General features: G+C 40.3%; 7 protein-coding genes across 7 annotated transcripts; 4 read left to right on the forward strand and 3 right to left on the reverse strand.

The window, feature by feature from the left end:
- Positions 1–262: 262 nt before the first annotated feature.
- IL334_000680 (uncharacterized protein) lies at positions 263–2,053 on the reverse strand (the record flags this gene model as incomplete). Its single annotated transcript, XM_062932444.1, has 5 exons — positions 263–375; positions 481–858; positions 941–1,340; positions 1,452–1,598; positions 1,853–2,053. 5 exons carry the CDS (start codon positions 2,051–2,053, stop codon positions 263–265), a joined length of 1,239 nt encoding a protein of 412 aa, XP_062788495.1.
- A 2,881-nt stretch (positions 2,054–4,934) lies between these two features.
- IL334_000681 (uncharacterized protein) lies at positions 4,935–6,631 on the forward strand (the record flags this gene model as incomplete). The annotated part of the gene is made up of 3 exons (XM_062932445.1): positions 4,935–5,139; positions 5,305–5,633; positions 5,720–6,631. The coding sequence occupies 3 exons, from the start codon at positions 4,935–4,937 to the stop codon at positions 6,629–6,631; spliced, it is 1,446 nt and encodes a 481-aa protein (XP_062788496.1).
- A 1,060-nt stretch (positions 6,632–7,691) lies between these two features.
- Positions 7,692–10,037, forward strand: IL334_000682 (elongator complex protein 3; the record flags this gene model as incomplete). The annotated part of the gene is made up of 8 exons (XM_062932446.1): positions 7,692–8,032; positions 8,131–8,304; positions 8,394–8,796; positions 8,874–8,946; positions 9,007–9,248; positions 9,407–9,622; positions 9,712–9,853; positions 9,958–10,037. The coding sequence occupies 8 exons, from the start codon at positions 7,692–7,694 to the stop codon at positions 10,035–10,037; spliced, it is 1,671 nt and encodes a 556-aa protein (XP_062788497.1).
- An 846-nt stretch (positions 10,038–10,883) lies between these two features.
- IL334_000683 (uncharacterized protein) lies at positions 10,884–13,596 on the reverse strand (the record flags this gene model as incomplete). The annotated part of the gene is made up of 4 exons (XM_062932447.1): positions 10,884–12,292; positions 12,339–12,644; positions 12,712–13,225; positions 13,303–13,596. 4 exons carry the CDS (start codon positions 13,594–13,596, stop codon positions 10,884–10,886), a joined length of 2,523 nt encoding a protein of 840 aa, XP_062788498.1.
- Positions 13,597–14,023: 427 nt separating this feature from the next.
- IL334_000684 (uncharacterized protein) lies at positions 14,024–15,062 on the forward strand (the record flags this gene model as incomplete). The annotated part of the gene is made up of 5 exons (XM_062932448.1): positions 14,024–14,167; positions 14,258–14,369; positions 14,455–14,762; positions 14,861–14,971; positions 15,036–15,062. 5 exons carry the CDS (start codon positions 14,024–14,026, stop codon positions 15,060–15,062), a joined length of 702 nt encoding a protein of 233 aa, XP_062788499.1.
- Positions 15,063–15,460: 398 nt separating this feature from the next.
- On the forward strand, positions 15,461–18,142 carry IL334_000685 (uncharacterized protein; the record flags this gene model as incomplete). Its single annotated transcript, XM_062932449.1, has 10 exons — positions 15,461–15,467; positions 15,523–15,646; positions 15,727–16,084; positions 16,197–16,514; positions 16,605–16,658; positions 16,755–17,388; positions 17,473–17,537; positions 17,664–17,900; positions 17,970–18,017; positions 18,083–18,142. 10 exons carry the CDS (start codon positions 15,461–15,463, stop codon positions 18,140–18,142), a joined length of 1,905 nt encoding a protein of 634 aa, XP_062788500.1.
- Positions 18,143–18,412: 270 nt separating this feature from the next.
- Positions 18,413–19,899, reverse strand: IL334_000686 (uncharacterized protein; the record flags this gene model as incomplete). The annotated part of the gene is made up of 4 exons (XM_062932450.1): positions 18,413–18,831; positions 18,965–19,262; positions 19,360–19,489; positions 19,595–19,899. 4 exons carry the CDS (start codon positions 19,897–19,899, stop codon positions 18,413–18,415), a joined length of 1,152 nt encoding a protein of 383 aa, XP_062788501.1.
- Positions 19,900–20,101: the final 202 nt, after the last annotated feature.

Raw genomic sequence — 20,101 nt, forward strand, 5'->3', positions numbered from 1 at the left:
AGATCATGAGAAAATCAATTTTGGACATTGAGTATTTTACATGAGCGAAAAAGGAAAAACGCGCGGTGGAGGTGATATTCTTTTGCTGGTTCGAATTCTTCCTATCCTATTCCATCAATGAGGACAACGAAGATGTTCTTCACTGGTATTGTCATGTGGGCAACGAATAGATCATTTGCAAGTGATACACATGCGATACATCGTAGAATTATGATTTATCTGTGAACTATGCTGGGTATTCCATCCCATTCCACTTCTTTACTCAATCTTCATCAGACATCAATTCCGCCAATTCCCTTTCTTCCTCCTCTGTCATTCCAGATGATTCTTTCACTTCTTCAGGTTCGTAATTCAACACAGGTGGATTAAGTATATCTATGATAAACAAACATCCACAAGCAGAAGCATTAGCATATGGATACGATTTGTACTTGTCAATTCCTCAAATCAAGTCAAGTCATGATGTATTGATAGACTAACCTTTTACACCCCATCTTCTGAGTGTTGAGTCTAATCCACCTGAAATTACATACCAACCACTTTCAATCCCATTCCCGTCACTCCACCAAACTCTCAATACGCTTACTTCCCCACAATGACCTTGTATCATCCCATACAATTTCCCAGCATTGGCATCAGAAGTAGAGGTGATATCTAGTATAGACTCGTGATCAAATATCCTGATATGTTCATCTTCTGATCCTGTCAATAATAGTGAACGAGGTAATTCGAATTCTTCTGGAATAGGCAACACCGATTTGACGTATGATGGATGTGTTATTGTGGGTTTTGGAGATGATGAAGACGAAGAGGAAGAAGGTACGAAAGGGTGAAATATAGCTGATTTATCCATTGATACTATTTCGATTTGCCCAGATATAAGTATTACACGAAATCATCACAGCAAATGATCAGACTTGTTCAAGTAAAAGTGACTTACCACTCCATAGTCCATCATCTGTAAGTGCCAGTTGAGAAACGCTAGTATCATGACCCAGTATATCTTCTTTCCATTTCAATTTCCTTTCACTTTCGTTTATTTCCCATTTCTTGATTAATCCCAATGAATCACCTGTCCAAACATCCATTCCACCTGTCGATCTGCCATTCCCATCCAGGTGCAATTTCAGTATCGAACATTCGACGGGTCTCGTATGTTCTTTGATATTTTGGATGGATCTTGGAGATGTTTTGGTGGATGTGGAAAGTGAAGATAAATCCCATATTCGTATGGTACGATCTGATGATGTAGAAAGTAATAATGGTGATGAAAGAGGTAGTATCAAGAGCGATTTAAGGAAATCAGTATGTCCTTCTAAAGTGAACAATAATTCGCCTGACTATATCATAACCATTCGATTCAATCAGAAATTAGCACACATTCACGGTGTGTATATATGGAAGATTTCCATCGTTATGACTCGTGATTTGATTGATCGATCAAAACTCACATCTGCATTCCATATTTTTATGGTCTTATCCCATGATCCAGTGAACAAAGCCAACCATTTCGTACCATCCTCATTTTTGATTTCGTGTAAGGCTACACTGGTTACTGGACCCGAATGACTTTTATACAATTTGATCGTTTTGCCAGACTAATTAGATCCGGATATGGGATCTGTCAACATTAAGCTTTTCTGAGTAAGTTTACATGGTGATGAAGGATGAAGGATGAAGGATGATTTCTAGACTGATGATTGGGTTATCATGAATGTATACATCAGAGGTGGACGATCCAAACGACCCATTCATATCACGCATTTCTCCTGTCTCCACATCAAAGAAATGGACAATGGGTATTCGATGCATAAACGTATTTGTCATAGGACAAGATCGTTTTTCCACTCACTCTCAAGTCTAATCTTCGAGATAAAAAACCACTTTCACCTGTCCAACCTTCTTGGCCCCTAACAACTAAATCCAGTACTTTACTAGAAACGTTTATTGGATTACCTATTTGTTCAGCTGCTTTGAATTTCTTTTCTCTTTCAGCAGCTTGTTTGATTTGAGTGGTAGTTTGAAACAGATGTCCTGGATCTGAAGATTGCATTGCTGAAATATACTTTATTCTCTCTCGGGAAGGTTGTTCCTGTTCTTTGTTGTTGATCTGAAGGGAGATTGAGATTCAAACCTGTTTACCTCTCTTATAATCCGTAATTGTCTGTCAATCACCGCGGATGAAGGAAGAGAAGATGGGTAAAGTCAAGGTGTGAGAAATTGAACCTGGGGGTGTGGTTTACTTTTTGGCTCAACCTGAGAATCGTTACCTTATCCAGATCCAGGTCCAGATGTCCAGAGATCCAAAAAGAAAGCGATGTACCTGAAATCTTTTATAGATCTCTAAAATGTGAGATAGTTTATCTCGTTATCTTCTTATCCCGTTGGATCTAGGATCTGAAGAGCTGATTGACAAAGAGGCAGGAGCAGCAAGTGATATCACGAGATGGTTGAAAGAGAGAAAGGTTTTAACAAGTATACTTGGTGAGATGCCATATCTCTGATCATGAGGGACGCGTTCATTCAAGGAACATGAGATTTTTGCTTATTTGATGCACCCATTTAAATGGGAAACCATGGCGGATCTCTCCACTTTGTCTTTTCTTTTTTCCTTTTCTCTGAGTTAACTGCAATAAAAAGCTTAATTATTTTGAGTTGCGGCTTTGGATTGGGGATTAGAAGGGCCCAAAAGAGAAGTACGTCTGCCTGTGTCATAGTTTATTATCATATTACATACATACCTCGTCATCAACTGACTGACGACTCTTTTCGGATATCAAAAATAATAGATAAAATGAACAAAAAGCCAAAACGTTTCTCCGAAGAATTTGGATTTGGGATAAGGTATATACAATTGATGACGTGTCTTGAATGCTTATTAGATTCTCATACCGAGACATCCGGGAATGCCACTCAGTACCGTCCCACACGCTACAGCTACCAGTAAGTGTGCACACGACACAATATATGCGAATCGCGTGAGGTCTCCCGGTGGAAAGGGCAAAGGGCAAGATATTTCTTTCCTCGCAGGGAGGTCTGAGAAACCAGGTGTGGTCGATCTCCCGCATTAAGGGTGAACATATAATGAAAAGCATGGATCAAGGTATCTAACACAGTATAAGATTTTGCATCCGAGCGTCTTCATAAACGGAATTTGTTCCAATCACTCCCAGCAACGACATATTCATCGTCATCTGGATATGATGCTAGTAACCAGTGAATGCATAATCATTTGCACCCGTAGTAAGTATAGACCTTGTATGATGACTGATACTTGCTCGCAGTTGTGGAGCCTTTAGATCCCAAACTAGCGGTACCAATTGATATAGTTTCGGTTCTAAGGGGTGGGGTGGATCGTCGTTGTGGCAAGACACGTTTTAGTCCTCATCATCTGCTTCCTCTAGCGTCGTTTCACCAAACGGGTTTAATTCGGGGTCATGGATCAATGCATTTTTTCAAGTGGTCATAGATATGGAACGCACAGATCCTTACCTTGCCTTACCGTAATTTCGCTTAGTTCAATTAGTTGGTCGTTTCGTTTCAAAATACGGTTCTACTCTAAACAAGTGGCCCTTGACTTTCTTGGTACTTAGGTTACTTAGGTTACTTAGGGTATGAACATTCAATCGATCCCGCAAAAGCAAGGGTTCCTTTCCATCTTTTCCTGCTTTTTTTCCTCAGTAGGACTTTTTGTGCCTTCTTCCCCTTGTTCACCTTTCACCCTTGCGTGTTATGTATGGGGTGTACCTTCACAAGCCACTCGTACAATCGGGATGAGCGGTCTTGTTCGGTCTTTGATTTCTACATCCATAATAGTATGCACGGGTGACATCTTCAGACCCCTCTAGCTCAAACCGGGATTTGGGGAATGTATTGTAAAGGCATTTATTGCTCTTCGTGTCGTGAAGTTCATGATTTGTCTAATAAGATTTTGGGAATGTATTTCTACTTCCGAGGAAAATGATCGAAAACGAAACCCGCTTTTGCTTTTACTTACTTATTATGCTGACGACAGACAGTTATTCCCGAATATAGGCTTTGTTTCCAAAAAAAACATCCAACAACCATAAAATCCTTTCCATAACGAATCGGGCTGTAGAAAAACGGCAGAATCTCTCTGTCTCTCTCTTTGTCTGAAAGCCGAGGGGATATACGTAAAACGACCAAAGTATCAATTGCCGTAACGGGACGCTGTTTCGACGCTGTTTCCTGCCTATAAGCGCTACGACCTTTTCCCCCATATATGGGAATTCAAGATCCCTTTTGCATATTCCCTTTTTTACGCTGTGACTACGAAACTACGCTTAATTCAGGTCTTTTAGTAATATGTTAAGCGATGTGACGAATCAAGGGGGACATGGACTGCAGGGGATTAAAAACAGGAAAAAACCAACCACTTTTGAATTTGGTAATACAGGGGCGGCAGTTGCTATACATTTTGTTCGTTCCTCTTGGTTTTTATTACCCTGTGCAGGATATGTTTTGTTATTGTTTTGCTGGTTTCACCCCGTCCCCTCTCTTCTTCAGTTTCAATCCCATATGATCGAAAGGTGGAAAGGGTAAAATAGTAAAATAGTAAAATAATAAAAAAGGGTGAATGATCCATGCATATTGATCTACCGAGACAATCACATCCAACCATATGTCCCCCATATCTGACATCTTCCATATTCAATTCGGACATTCGGATACATCTTAGAGGTGCTGTCTGTGGTCTGATGTCTTACGACCTAAAAAAAGGATACTACTTGGTTTTCTGTGGAGACGTAACAGTAACATACATATATCTCACATCAATCCTTATTATATACATTATCACTTTCTTGGAATCCCATCACATTCACTTCTCCTCCTCCTTTAACCTAAATACGACCCGTAAACAACAACACAGCAATAACACATCACACGATCATCCTTCTTAGCACTGCTTCACCATGTCATCCCATTCATCATCGCATTCATCCCTGCTTCAGATCAACAGACCCGAAGCACTCATACCTCAATCAACTACAAGTGTGGAGAAGGCTCAACAGCAACAGCAAGCGCAGGCGCAATGGCTAGAACAACATGAGCATACTCAACAACAAAACTGCAGATCAAAAACTAGTAGTAGTGGTGATGGTAGTTCAACTGATTTATGTAAGTAGTGGGAGTCATCCCAACTTTTTTCCTTTACGGCCGTCCATTTATGAGATGATTTTGCCGTAATCATCGTTCCATCATCTACGCTATACTTGCGCAGAAAATACATCTTACCTTCGATAACCGGATTTAACGCTAACGATTCTCTCTTATATCATATAGGCCTCGAAGCTCAACAACAACAAGATGATACTACTCCACAACTGTCTCAATCCCCTCAATCACTTTCTCCATCATCATCACAATCACAGCCGAGATCACAATCACGATCATCTTCAGATAATCTTGATCAACAACCAGTAGCTTCTTCTTCCAGTGGATTGAATTATCTCAATATGGAGCCAACTTCTTCATCTTGTATAGATTACGCAACTGCCGATTTACCTTCGCCACTATCTGAATGTCCTGATAACAGACAAATGTGCGCTGAGATATTAGCTTCTGCTCAACCTGGAGTCATGGGCGAAGTGATCGATAGATCTAAATGGCAGGTGAGTAGATTCCCTCAATGATTGTATAACTAATACATTTCCATGTTTGCGATTTACTGATGCTTGATTGGAATCTCGTCAATCAGCCCGATGCAGATTCAGCACTGTGTACATATCCATTATGCACAGCGAATTTCGCTCAGCCAACTTACTTCTTCTTGGGACCAAGAAGACATCACTGTAGAATGTGCGGACAACTTTTTTGTTCAACTCATTCATCAACGAAAGCTTCTTTGGTAATTACCGATAACAAGATATCAGGTAAAAGAAGAATTGTAAAAGAAAGAGTTTGTGATTTATGTTGTTCAAAGTCAAATCCTGAAGATGATTTTTCGCTGTCTTCTTCTTCTTCTTACAATTACAATAATAATAATAATGAAGGATCAACTAAATCAAATCAACAATCAAGAAGAAATTCTTCTTGCACAGATTCAGATCAACATTCAGATTTGATTACTCCATATGATGAAGATTCAATGTCACACAGTCAACAACAACATGTCATATCACACTCTGGAATATCACTTCGATCACAATCATCTAAAACATCTACACCAACGAATCAATTTGGACTTGCTCCCCAAGATGATAGCGAATTAGCTCCTATCGAAGATTGGATGGATAGATCAGGTGTCTTATCATTATATCCCTTGGCTGTTAACCCATCACATTCATCTCGATCGAAAAGATCGAAATCACCCGCTGCTCCAGCTGCTGGACCTCTATTCTCACCTTCCATCTCGATGCGAAGGGAAGCAAAAGAGAAAGAACTGGAAAGATTGACATTGAGACAAAGAAGATTGGGTATGGGTAAAACAACTCAAATCCAAATTCAAAATCACGACGATTTCTGGTTACCAGGTCAATGGGGTTTTAGGAGTCAAAATATGGAAGAAGCCTCTGAGGGACAACAAGATAAATCAGTTCTAAACGGTATAAGAAGAGTGATCACTCCTTTAACCACTCCAAATGGTGGACCGATAACCACCAGAGCTTAATTCTGCAATCAGGAAAAACAAACAATTATCCATTATCATTATCATCACAATCACACACTAATTATATCATATTTACACATCCATCGCATTTATTTCTCCATTGTGTTGTAGTTCTTTTCCTTTGGCCTTGCTTACGCTCTCCTTCTTGATAGTACATAATCCACTTGCAATATATGCTGAGATGTCTTGCTTGTATGTAATATAGTTTGCCACCACTTTTGATGCAGCATACGTGATACATGCTCAATGCGGCGTTTGTCAAACAGCACAGCCATTTGAATAATGGGGCTTTCTATCAGCTTTGCAACGAAATGAAGAATAAATCAATGTAACACCTGTTCATGACGATTGGATTCGCTGACAGTCAACAACCGTTCTTGTTTGATTTTGGAATGAGACCGTACATCAATACCCAATGAAATCAGAGTCATCACAACACCATGCATCCAGCTTTTATCCAGTGAATATTCTCTGATTGATAATTGTCTGACAAGAACGATACAGTTTGTATATAATATGTAAGGGACATTGTGACTCGCCCAATCATCGTACTTTCTTAAAAAAGAAGGAAATTACTCCAGGTGAGCCAAAGTAGTACCCTGAATCAATCATCGATCCACCACTACGTGCAATGAAGACGCCCATGACTTTCGACTCATCTCGTGAAACTGAATGTTAGAAGATGAGGGTCATGAGGGATGTTCTGTGTTTAAAAAAAGATAGAAGAAGAAGAAGAGAAAAGAAGAAGGAAAGAAAGAGGAATTTGGAATCTTTTCTACCATTCAAAACAAGTTCATCTGGAAAAACGATAAAGACGGCGTTCACCGCTGGCCACTCACCAAGACTAGGTCATGACGTGTTATTTTTAGAGAGCACCTTTTAGGTGTATTCTCGTTATCAACTTCTTTTGTCAGATTGAATTCGCCGCTGCTGCTGTTCTTTTCTTTTGATACGAGTAGTCTGAAAAGTTGAATGGAAAGACTTTCATCAAACACCTCACTTTCATTCCTTGACTTGATCCAAGCCTAGACTCCAACTTCACAATCGGTTCACGCGCAAGATGATCGCTCCACCAACATCACAATCTGAACTGCATCTACTATGCGTCTCAGCCGTAGTCAGAGATCTGATCACTACGTATAACGCATCATCAACTTCTTCAACGACTATACCAATACCCAATGTCAATGCTTTAAGACAGAAATATGCCAAAAAATACGCTCTCAGAGCAGTACCTAGATTGACAGACGTGCTGGCTGCTGTTCCCGAAGAATGGAAAGATAGATTAAGAGGTTGGTTAAAAGCCAAACCCGTCAGAACGGCTTCAGGTGTAGCTGTCGTAGCTGTAATGTGTAAACCACATAGATGTCCTCATGTTGCCATGACAGGTAATATTTGCGTGTAAGTGAATAAACGAAATCTCCCTGAATCATGAGTTGTAAAATATTACAGCAAGGTTCAGTGCTGATTTATCCTTGGACGGGACGGACGATTCATAGCTACTGCCCAGGTGGTCCAGATTCAGATTTCGAATATTCAACTCAATCGTACACAGGTTATGAACCCACTTCCATGAGAGCCATCAGAGCAAGATATGACCCTTATGAGCAAGCTAGAGGAAGAGTGAATCAACTCAAGGATCTGGGTCATAGTGTTGATAAAGTCGAGATCATGTGAGTTAACATAGTAAGGTAATACTATATCCTATTCACTGTATAACATAGCTGATGATAACATGACCATTCGTCTCCCAAAATCATAGTATTATGGGAGGTACTTTCATGTCTATGCCAGAGGATTATAGACACAAATTCGCAGCTGGATTACACAACGCATTAAGTGGACACGTAACAGATGATATAGATGAAGCAGTTAAATTTTCAGAACAATCAAAAGTGAAATGTGTTGGAATAACAATTGAAACACGACCTGATTATTGTTTAAAACCACATTTATCACAAATGTTAAGATATGGATGTACCCGATTGGAAATAGGTGTTCAAAGCGTTTATGAAGATGTCGCTAGAGATACGAATCGTGGACATACAGTCAGAGCGGTTTCTGAAAGTTTTCATATGTCAAAAGATGCCGGATATAAAATAGTAGCTCACATGATGCCTGATTTGCCTAATTGTGGTACTGAAAGAGACATCTGGCAATTCCAAGTGAGTCATTCGATCCTTCGTCTTTGATTCCAATGTAGCAGCTTGTTGACGTCTGACGCCTTAACGAAACTCTTCAGGAATTCTTCGAAAATCCAGCTTTCAGATCGGATGGATTAAAACTCTATCCAACTTTAGTCATCAGAGGTACAGGTAAGCTCGAGCTCTCTCGATCTTTGCTGCCAAGTAGCTAAGGCCCATGCTCGCAAATAGGTCTCTACGAATTATGGCGTACTGGGAAATACAAGAATTATCCACCAAACGCATTGGTAGATATAGTAGCTAGGATCATGGCTCTCGTTCCACCTTGGACAAGAGTCTACAGAGTACAAAGAGATATTCCGATGCCACTCGTTTCGTCAGGTGTCGAAAACGGTAATCTGCGAGAATTGGCTTTGGCTAGAATGAAAGATTTCGGTGCGGAATGCAGGGATGTTAGGTATAGAGAAGTTGGTGTGAGTGGTCTTTTCCTGCTTGATAAATCGTGTCGCGTCTGCTATGTCTCTCTTTTCTATCGCATGTTTAGGACATATCCCTCATGTTATAATATTTCGGGGATTCGACATGTCACTTTACCATCTCCCGGAATGTGTTTGCTGACACCACCATATAGCTCCATGAAATCCATAATAGGATCCGACCACAAGATCTCGAGCTTCTTCGAAGAGATTACGCTGCTAATGGAGGATGGGAAACTTTCTTATCATACGAAGACCCCGCTCAAGATATTTTGATTGGATTATTGAGACTTAGGAAATGTTCAGAGGACGGAACGTTCAGAAAGGAGTTAGTAGGAATGGAAGGTGGTTGTAGTTTAGTCAGAGAGCTGGTAAGTGCCCCCTATTGCTGTTCCTATCACAATGCACAGTTCGGAATGTTTGTGATATAAGCTGAATTGAGAAATGTTTGATCTTTCAGCACGTTTACGGTACCGCTGCACCCGTGCATTCTCGTGATCCCAAGAAATTCCAACATCAAGGTATTGGTACTTTGCTCATGGAAGAAGCTGAGAGGATAGCAAGGGAAGAACATGGTAGTGGACGTATCGCCGTCATTTCAGGTGAGTTAACGGGCACACAATATCGTACCCTGTTCTATGTTCTACCTCCCAGCTCGTGATACAATTACTGCATGATCTTTTTGGCTGATAACCACTTTTGTCAGGTGTCGGAACGAGAGATTATTATAGAAGACTCGGTTATTTCCTTGATGGACCATATATGGTCAAAGATCTTTTATACTAGATAGTATTGATTGTCAAGTTGATGGTGTATAGTATGATTCACGCGTGTATATGTATCTAGAAATCACATTTAACAAATTCTGGCTGATGGCGTACGTGTTGACGACGATTTTTCAAGTCAGGTGAAGACGGAAAGATAATTAACATGCTTTGAGAATACAGTCTCCTGTCAAAATTTACTGAAAATCATTTAGTTCCTATACTGACTGTACCGAAAGCGATCAAGGAATTTAATACCTCTAGTTAATCAGAAGTGTTACTTGACTTTTTGAGTGAAACACGGAGTACTACATCTGAAAGATCTGGCTGAAAGTTTCTGATCAAGTCATAAACTGTACGTCAGAACTCATGTCCACCTACCCCTTCTTGTACGCACATACAAGGTGTATGTATAAAACTGATAGTAGTCGACGACTTTAATTGATCAACGTCAGTAAATTGACCTATCGAGGCTAACAGCCGTGTGATACACACAAGAATAATAATACTCGTACACGACATCGTACACAAGGTCGATATCAGTACGGTAAAAATGTCAATAAGATGAACTGAATCGAATTTGTGTGGCAGGTGAGGATGATACAGTTGATTATGATTAAAGATTAGATAACGAATATATAGATTTATAGTTTTTGTCTGATATCTAGAGTATTTGTAATGATTCTGATCACCATTCCCCTTTTCCCCATTTCTCATCTCTTAATTCGACAAATTTGTCACTTTTCTTTAATGATCCCCACGTCCCCAAATCCAAAATCCCCAATCATTTATCGCCCAAAGTCCAATTTCTAGTCCTGACCAAAGCTTGTCACATCGAAAACACTACGCCCGGATCCCGGATTTGGATTTATGGATTGATACTAGGTTCAGCTAAATATTTACCTGCGACCGTACCTTTTTTGATTTCTTGGAAATTCCAAGAATGACCTTCTAATTCGCCATCGACGATTTCTAAACCTAATCCACTGATCAAAGAACCTTGAGAAGCGAACGTCACTTGAACATTCTGAGGTTGCAATTCACCTGCACCTGATTCACTAATGAATTTAGCTATTATTTTACCATTATTTAAAGATTCATCTAATTTCCATGTCATCCTTCTATTTGAAGGTGACCAAATTCCACCTGCAGGTTTAGCTTGAACGTTGGACACCGATGGTCCTGGTCCGAATTGAGCTACAAATGAAACGTTCGATAATTCTCCAATTTGTGACGTTTCACTGAGTTTATAATTCAATATCATCCTTGTCTCTCCATCTTTACATAAGAATGCAGGATCCAGTATTAATGGCGCTATGATATTTTCTTTCGATGGTTGAACGTGAACGACATATTTGAATAATAAAGTTCCTTTATCCGAAGTCGACGGTTTCGAAGTAGCAGATGCTAATACTTCTGAATTCAAGAAATATTCACCTGGTCGATCGGGCACCTGAGCTAAATAAGCCGGATTAGGCGCGATCTTCTCCAATTGTTCAAACGAGGTCAATCGAATATGGATCGGTCCACTTGTAGTCTGGTTATATGATGGTCTCAAGGATAGATGGATTTCACCAGTAATTTGAATTTTTGTCACTTCCTTATTTCGGATGATAACATTGACAGTTTCGTTGAGATTCGCTCGGAGACCAGCCTCGGTAGAAGTTGTTCCTAGAGTAGGTTGGACTAGTGATGTACCACCAAGAGAAGGTGATTCAAATGGATTATTAGAAGTTACAGATGACATTGAAGTTTGTCTTGCGACTTGTCCTGGTCGATTTCCATTAGCATGAATAGGTGAATCGACTGAACTGGGAGATTCAGCGAGCGTCTCTTGAGGTTCAGATACTTTTCCAAGTGACAATGCGCCTAAACCGACCGATCCATCTTCATTAGGTAAACCGCCGAACATCGTATTTCTAACATCCCTTCTACCTCGAGCGATTGTACTCCTTCGAGAAGGTTGTGATGGTGGCATCTGAAGTGTCTGCTGCATCTTTTGTAAAGCAGCTTGTCGTTCTTCTTCGCTCTCTTGGATCGGCGCAGGTGCAAGAGCAAGGTTCAAACGAGGTTGAGTCTGATGTTGAGATGACGCTGAGGAGGATGAGACGTTTTCTTGAGATGCTGCAGGTGACGAAGTGAAAGTCGTACCGAAACCAGATTGGTTATTGTCCTTAGACGGCGCAGCAGGAGCAGGAGCAGGAATTGTTTCATTAGGATCTTCCCAGAGGTTTCGATGTCGATCAGCCGGTGCCACTGAGAATCCTTCTTCATCGACTGGAGGTGCCTGACAAAGTCAGCCTGAGCCAGTCTTACATTAGACTCACAGAAATAGCTGATCCTGGTATTCTAGGGATTTCATCACCCAGCAAATCGCCATTGCCATTGCCGTTACCATTGGCATCCCTGTCCCTTCCACTCCTGGTTGAAGTTGCATTACTTTCACTCCTTGTTCTTGCACCAGCCATGGTCTTGGTTCGTCCAAGCATAGACTTGAATCCACCAGCGAAACCACTTTGATCCCTGCTAGCGGTCGTAGATGATCCATTCGTCCGCATTGCAGGACGTGGGGAAAAGTCTTGTGCTTGACTGGACGCTGTGACCGACGACAATCGTCGATTCGATTGAGCTATTAAGATGTCATTTGAATCAGCTACAGGACGTCAAGCTGTGCTACAAAACGGAACTAGACTTACGAGTGGTAGAAGCACTATCAGGAACAGATAATCTAGGACCATTTGCAGATGTATTTCCACCACTGGCATTACCTAATTTTCTACCTACATTCAAAACTTCATCTGACGTTTCCCAAGATAATAAAGTTGATATGATCCCTTCAGCTCTCTGACCGTCTCTAGTTGCGATATCACCTTTGACTGTACCCCATCTGACGATAATCTCTTTCAGTGTCCTTAATCTCTCTTCATCAAGTCTTTGATATGTAGAATAAACCATCGGTGATAATGAAGCAAGTTGTTGTGTCAATTGATTCAATTCTTGATGTAATTGATCAGCTTTTGATGATTTTGATTTTTGTTGCGCTTTGTCTAATTTACTTGAAACTTTTTCATAATCTTTTAATGTTTTATCTAATGACGAATCTTGTTCACCTATCCTCCTCCATGCTATCACTTTACTTGGTAATTCTTTTAGTGGTTGTTCGAAATCGGTTCTTATCATCGCTGAAAGTGTCGAATGAGATGCGGATGTCTAATATCAACGATTTAGTCAGGATTGGTGGGTCGATGATCAACAACTAAATTCTAAAAGAAGACGACGATACACACCTCTGATAATTCCGAGATGACACTGTCCCATAATCTACCTTCACCACTAAACTTGTCCCAATCGTTATTCGCATTTTTCCCACTCAGCCCACCTTGTTCAGCTGTTTTTGCCAATTTAGACAAACTCTCAGCGTATGTAGCTTCGATCTGGGCTCTTTGCTTATACACTTCTGATAGAGCGTTCAAGTGGGTGGTTGAGGTGTGGAGTCGACGTTGTAGTGCTGATAATAGTGGTCGCGGGGATGAAGACATGAAATTGTTCACCCATGCGTCTTCGGGTAGTGTATCTGACATCGTGTATATATCTGTTGGGTGATACGCTTTATGCCAGTGGTATCTCACGCAAGAATGAACAAGGACGAGATGACAAGATGTTTAACTATGGAAATATGATATGTATGTTGTATGGAGAGTGAAGATGGGGATATGGGATACGGGGGTTTGGTGAATGATGATGATGATGAAGATATGTAGGATGAAAAGTCATGTTGACGAGAATAGCTTGTATACATATATAATGTTAATTACCCAATCGGGTAATTAAATGAATGATGACGCAACGACTGTATGGTGGGATATGATTGCGGATTGTGATTTGATCCCATTTCCCATTTCCCATTCTCACTCTTGCTCTTGCCATCCATCTCACAATTCATTTGTTTATAACATCTCATCGTCTCAACACTAACCAACCACCACCATCACCGACAACACACACATCATGAAGGTCTATTCCCTCTCTCTACTCTCAGTGACACCTACAACACCAGCTCAAGCGACTGTACTGGGTACATCGCAGGATCTGAGTAGTTTCTCATTCTACCAAAGAGGAAGTGTAGGAGAATTCATGACTTTCTTCACAAAGGTGAGTGTCCGGCGTATCGTTACTGAACGTGGACAACGACAACGCTGGATGACGATGCTGAACAAACATACTGTGTTTTCGGTGAGATAGACCGTCGCTGAACGCACACCCGCGAATCAACCTTCCTCAGTAGAAGAGAACAATTACAAAGCTCACGTATTCAGAATGTCAGGTAGACAACCCGGTAGTCTCGGTATGGCCGGTGAGTTTAGTCATTCATTCAACTTAAAAGTATAGTATACACAACGGCTGATTCGGTCTGCAATATATGAAAATGATCGTTACAGCCGTGATGATAACCGATCTAGAATATCCTTATCGACCAGCATTTTCTCTATTGACCAAATTACTTGATGAGCATACACCGCTACTCAACAATCTACCTTCATCCTCAGCTGCACCTTCATTAGCATCAGCTTCAGCGAATGCGTTTGGTGGAAACCCTTCTCAAGCAGCTGCAGGTGGTTTACCTCCAGCTCAAAAGGGTAAAGTGGAAGGGACTCTAGCTGGTTATTTGGCAAAATATCAAGATCCAAAACAAGCTGATACAATCATGAAAGTACAAAAAGAATTAGATGAAACAAAGATCGTTTTGGTGAGTCAGCCAGCCTTTGTTCTTTGTATTCCTTTGATCACTGTTGGTCAACAAGCAATAGTGGGCTAACCATATTATCGATCATCCATGAAATATAGCACAAAACAATCGAAAGTGTACTTGAAAGAGGAGAGAAATTAGATAACCTAGTTGAAAGATCAAATGCACTTTCAGCTCAGAGTAAGATGTTCTACAAGACCGCCAAGAAGGTAAGTTGGACTACCAAATCTTCAAGTAAGACAAGTTCGACCGATGCTCATCTTACTATCATAGCAAAACTCCTGTTGTGTCGTTATGTAGAATATATCAGACGTCCCATTATGATTTTTGCCTTGTCTAGTCAACCAAGGGAGGAAGTAGCTTTTAGGATAATAAAAATGTAATTTATGTATGAACAAATCATTCCCTTAATTACATACTATGCTATTCCTATGCACAGTATTCACGATGCTACACCTTCTTCTGCAGTCATATCTCGTAGACGCCTCACCAGACAAGAGTGGAGCTACCATCGTCTTGATTCCCAGAAAAGCGTCGGACAGGTAGACAGGATTTATTGTCCGGTAATGATTGCTTTTGAACGCGTTTTGATCTTTTTTCGAACAGTCAACTTCAATTCATCTTCATATTCATTGTTTTCCTTTGACTTGATGCATAGTGTGAACATATATCTTGATGCTTGAATTTCATAACCAGCCATGCCAGGTAAGTCTCATCTGCGTCTTTGGGAACATGCCTTTATGCTGAACTCGATACGTAGGCGATATAGTAATCATCAGCGATACGGAAGATATTTCAGATGAAGAAATAGCTTTTGTAGGTATTACTCAACCCAAGGTTAGAGTATCGCAGAGTGCCTCTGGATCTGGATCAAGCTCGTCAAGGTAAGTTGATAACATGTATACATCACATAGGATCCAGTACTCTCGCCCTGTGCGACTAGCTTGGTGGATTGAATGCTTAGACTATTTCCACCTGTCCGTAGAACACTCATACCAAAATCAATACCGATCTTCATCGACTCAGATAACGAAGATGATGATGAAGAAGATGGAGAACAAGATATATTCGCTTTCCTATCCACTTCTACTACTACCACTACCACCACCACCACCACCACTACGACAAACACAGCAGCTTCATCGTCCAATACGAAAACATCTGCACCTATCCCAATCATCCGAACGAGAAATGTCAACGTAGATCGAAATGGAAAAGCGAAAGGAGAAGGAAAAGAATCAACAAGAAATATCGAAATGGAAGTTGTTAATGTAGATCTGATCAAGACAATAGAAAGAACTGATAGTGGTATCTTATCAAAGGTATTTACAATTTTCATTCAGGTGTTGATAGATAATTCCATTCCATCGCTCAAAATGAAATAGTGATGGTTATGATGCTAATGTTTTTTTATTCCTTGTTTTTTCGTTTCAGATTGACGCTATTACCAATTCCAATATCCATATTGATCCTCCAACTTCAAGGGAAGATACTCTTCCAGATGAAAGTGAATCCACTCCGGCTGAGATCGAAAAGAAGAAATCCAAGAAACGTAAATCATCCACTGTCAACGTTGACACCAATGCCAATGCCGATACCACTACAATATCAGATAAACGTCAGAAACCATCTTCAGAAGAAACCGAATCAATCCCAATCCCAATCGCAAAAGCCAAATTAAGTAAAGAAGAAAAAGAGGCTTTGAAAGCTAAAGAGAAAGCTGATAAGCAATTGCAGAAGGATACACAAAAAGTGTGTTTCCCAGACGATTTTTGGTATCTGGGTGTCTGGGTGATTCGAGAAGGACCAAGCGATGCTGATGTATCTTACGGCTTTGTGTAGGCTGCGAAAGAAGCTGAGAAGTCGTATCAAAGGAAATTGGCTGAAGTGAATAGAGTAAGTCATGACTTACTTCACTCAAGTAGGATCCATCGGTCTACATAATTCACTAAAACATGCTACTGACCTATATGTGTACTATAAAATACACAGCTTCGAGTAAGCAAAAACGATACAGTTCGAGAAATCCATTTATACCTTTCGAAAGATTTGGAGTATCCTACATCACCTATATCAGGTGCATTACCAGAAATTAAAAAGAGAATTACAGATAACTTCTCTGAACTTCACTTCTTTAATGAAGAATCATCACTAATTCCAGGAGTCATTCGATTCAAAAGACATTTGAAAGCAAGATATGATTCAAACAAAAAGCAGTTCATACCGTTGGATATACCAAAATGGATTTGGGAAACAACGACTTTGATCATCATGAACGCTGAAGAAATTATTGATAAGATAACTTCTTCCGAAGTTGACGGCGAGAATGATCGGAAAGATGAATTGATCAACTGGGCAAAAGACATCAGATTAACTCTCCAATTGAAAAAGGAAGATCAAATCATTATAATGATAAAAGGATTGAATAAATATTATAGTAAATCAAAATCATTAGCCAATAAAGAATTCACTGCCTTAGCCAGAGCAGGATTAAATGGGAATGGGACTTCTACTACACAAGGTCGAACTACTTCATCTTCAGGAATCTTATCGAGACCGGGTAAAGATAGAGTAGAGATGGAATTGGTGAGATTGCAAGTCAATCAAGGGTGTTTCTTGGTCCACGGTGAGTTGACATGTCCTGTAGCATAAAGGGACAATCTCGGAAGAAGAAGGAATGCTGATAAGTATAAACAAACTGATTGTACAGTGGAGAAGACTGAAGATATAGAAGATTGGGTATATAATCTAGCGGCTGATATTGCCATACGACCCGTGAGTGATTCTCCAGTTCTGTTCTTCGGAGTTTGGGGGATCCCTTATTTGCTCTTCTACCGTAATCGCCATAAACCGATAATCCACTCAAATGTGGCCATGAAGCTAACTCCCATTCATACGCAGTACAAACTAATATCCAAATCACACTTGAATTTCTGTCCAACGGATGGAATCAAGAAGGCTTCCAACCCGACCGAGACTTTCGAATTGATGCTACAAGAGGTACAAGGTATAACACCTTCCGCAGCAATGGGCATAGCGAGTGAATATTCTACTTTCAAAGAACTGATGGAAGCGTTTGAGAAAGCTGAAAGGAGAGGTGGGGTTGATAAAGCAGAAGGTTTGTTACAGGACTGTGAGGTGAGTCGACACATATTCCTGCAAGCCGTAAGTAGTCAAGACAGCTTATCAGGGCGAGCTTCATCATAGATCAAAACCTTGAGAAATGGTACGGCAAATGGAAGAAAATTGAACAAGGTAAGCTGATCTAAACAAGTGTGTTCTTCACACTTGTCTGCTCCAACTAATAAGAATGTATACAGGCATTGGCCAAACGGGTTTATAACGTATTCAGAGGAGAAGACAGTCTCGCCCTAGCATAATTTGATGAGGTATCCCAAGGTTTCAGCAATCATTTGCATGCGTGGAGAGAAAAAGTAGCAGAATCAGTGTAGTATCAATATCTTTGTGTTCTCCTCTATTTGTATCTTGACCATAAATACTCTTGAGTGTTGTTGTAAAATTATCAAGAATCATAATGCATGAAACCAATTCTATGTGATATATGAATGTACACAGAGCATCCCTACACTCTCTCCACGTATCAAGCAAGAAGCCACACGTCCTCCAAGATGCAAGACAGTTATCCCTATTTAGTCTTTCGATTTCTTACTTTTCTTTTTAGGTGAATCTGTACTTTCACCTTTTCGTTTCTTCTCCTTTTTATCTTTCTTTTCTTTAGTAGCTGATTCGAGAAGCGCAGTATTCACTTTGACGTCTGAATTTGGTTCGGCGATATCACGATCGTTATTATCGTCACCGTCAATATCCATACCATGGGAGATTGTTGTTTCAGGACCTGGAGTAGAGAATCCATAAGTGAAATTCCTGAATTTGAGTAAATGTGTAGGTTGACTTCGTTTTGTCGGTACTTGATCTTGAGCAGAGGTAGGAAGGGTAGTTGAGGTTGAGGTTGACAGGAAAGAAGGTATTGATGTTTGTTCTTCGTTGGGTGTTGAAGAGGTTGATATAGACGGTGTAAGAATCAATTTACGTGTTATTGGTTTCGGAGCTACAAGTTGGGAAAGAATCATTAGCTTTTCAGTTTCATCATGACTTCTCGAGAAAAGGATTTCAACGAGTCTTGTTACGAGTAACATTGTACTATGATTTGATCAGACCCATTACTTTAAACGTCAACTCACCAACAAACAATTTCCCACCTTTTGTGATTTGAGGGACCATTAATCTCAATCCATCCATTTCTTCCCCTCCTTCGACTTTCAATTTTTCATCATCCATTTTCATACTTTCCACAGCGTCCACACCTGGACCAGCGACTGGTTGACGTCCTTCTTCGTTAATGGGCGTATGTGAATGCGAAGATGTTCCAGCTGTTGATAAGGTATAGTTCGTTGATTTGGTTTTCAAATTGCCTGTGATAGGAGTTGAAGAGGATGAGGGGACTGATAATGATAATGACGAAAGTCGCGATGCTTTGAACTGTACACGTAGTATAGATATATCAGCATGCAACGTATTATACTTGGAGGTCTGTATTTGGAGAGATGGATAGTCGTGAATTGAATGTAGTACTCACATCTTTGGGTACTCTGATTGCCCACAACTCAACACCTTGTTTGTTCGCCAATGAATTCCATTCAAAAGGTGAAGTTTGAAATGTAGTTGCAACCTTCAATTCACTCATCCCTATAGGAGGTTGGTATTTTCTAGAAACAGACATTCACAAATAGTCAGCATATTTTCCAAGCGACCTTGTAGTCTCCGCTTCGAAAGGGAAGGGTTTTCTTTCCTTGTGATACACGAAAACTCACTTTAAGCTTTTACCACCTTTACCATTGGCTACGACTCTAGCCTGTGATCTCTTCGAAGTGACATTTTCTATATTATCTTCACTGTCCACCTCGCTCGAGCTTGAAGAAGACGAAGCATCATCGTTTTCCTCGTCGTGATTTCGAATAGGCTCATCAATGTTGTCTGAATCAACATCGGAAGGTACTTCTTCTGGAGAAATAGCTTGAGGAGCTTTGTCTTTTGATGATTTGATTTTATGGATTTTTGGAGTTTTCGTCGATTTCACTTTTGGTGGTGCTGATGAAGATGCTCTGGCTGATACCATCTTGACTAGAGACACCTTGTATATGCAGTAAAAGAAGGAAACAGAAAGTTGAAAGTCACTTACGAACAGCACTCTCTGATTTCAAAATCTTGAGATATCAGTGACATCGTGGAAACCACGTGGTATCTAGTAAGCGGGTCACTTGGCGGGGTAAGTATCCATAAAACGCGGGGTAGATATACAAAAGTGAACCATTAATGAA

The sequence above is a fragment of the Kwoniella shivajii genome, chromosome 1, assembly GCF_035658355.1.
Source record: "Kwoniella shivajii chromosome 1, complete sequence".
Lineage (NCBI taxonomy): Eukaryota > Fungi > Basidiomycota > Tremellomycetes > Tremellales > Cryptococcaceae > Kwoniella > Kwoniella shivajii.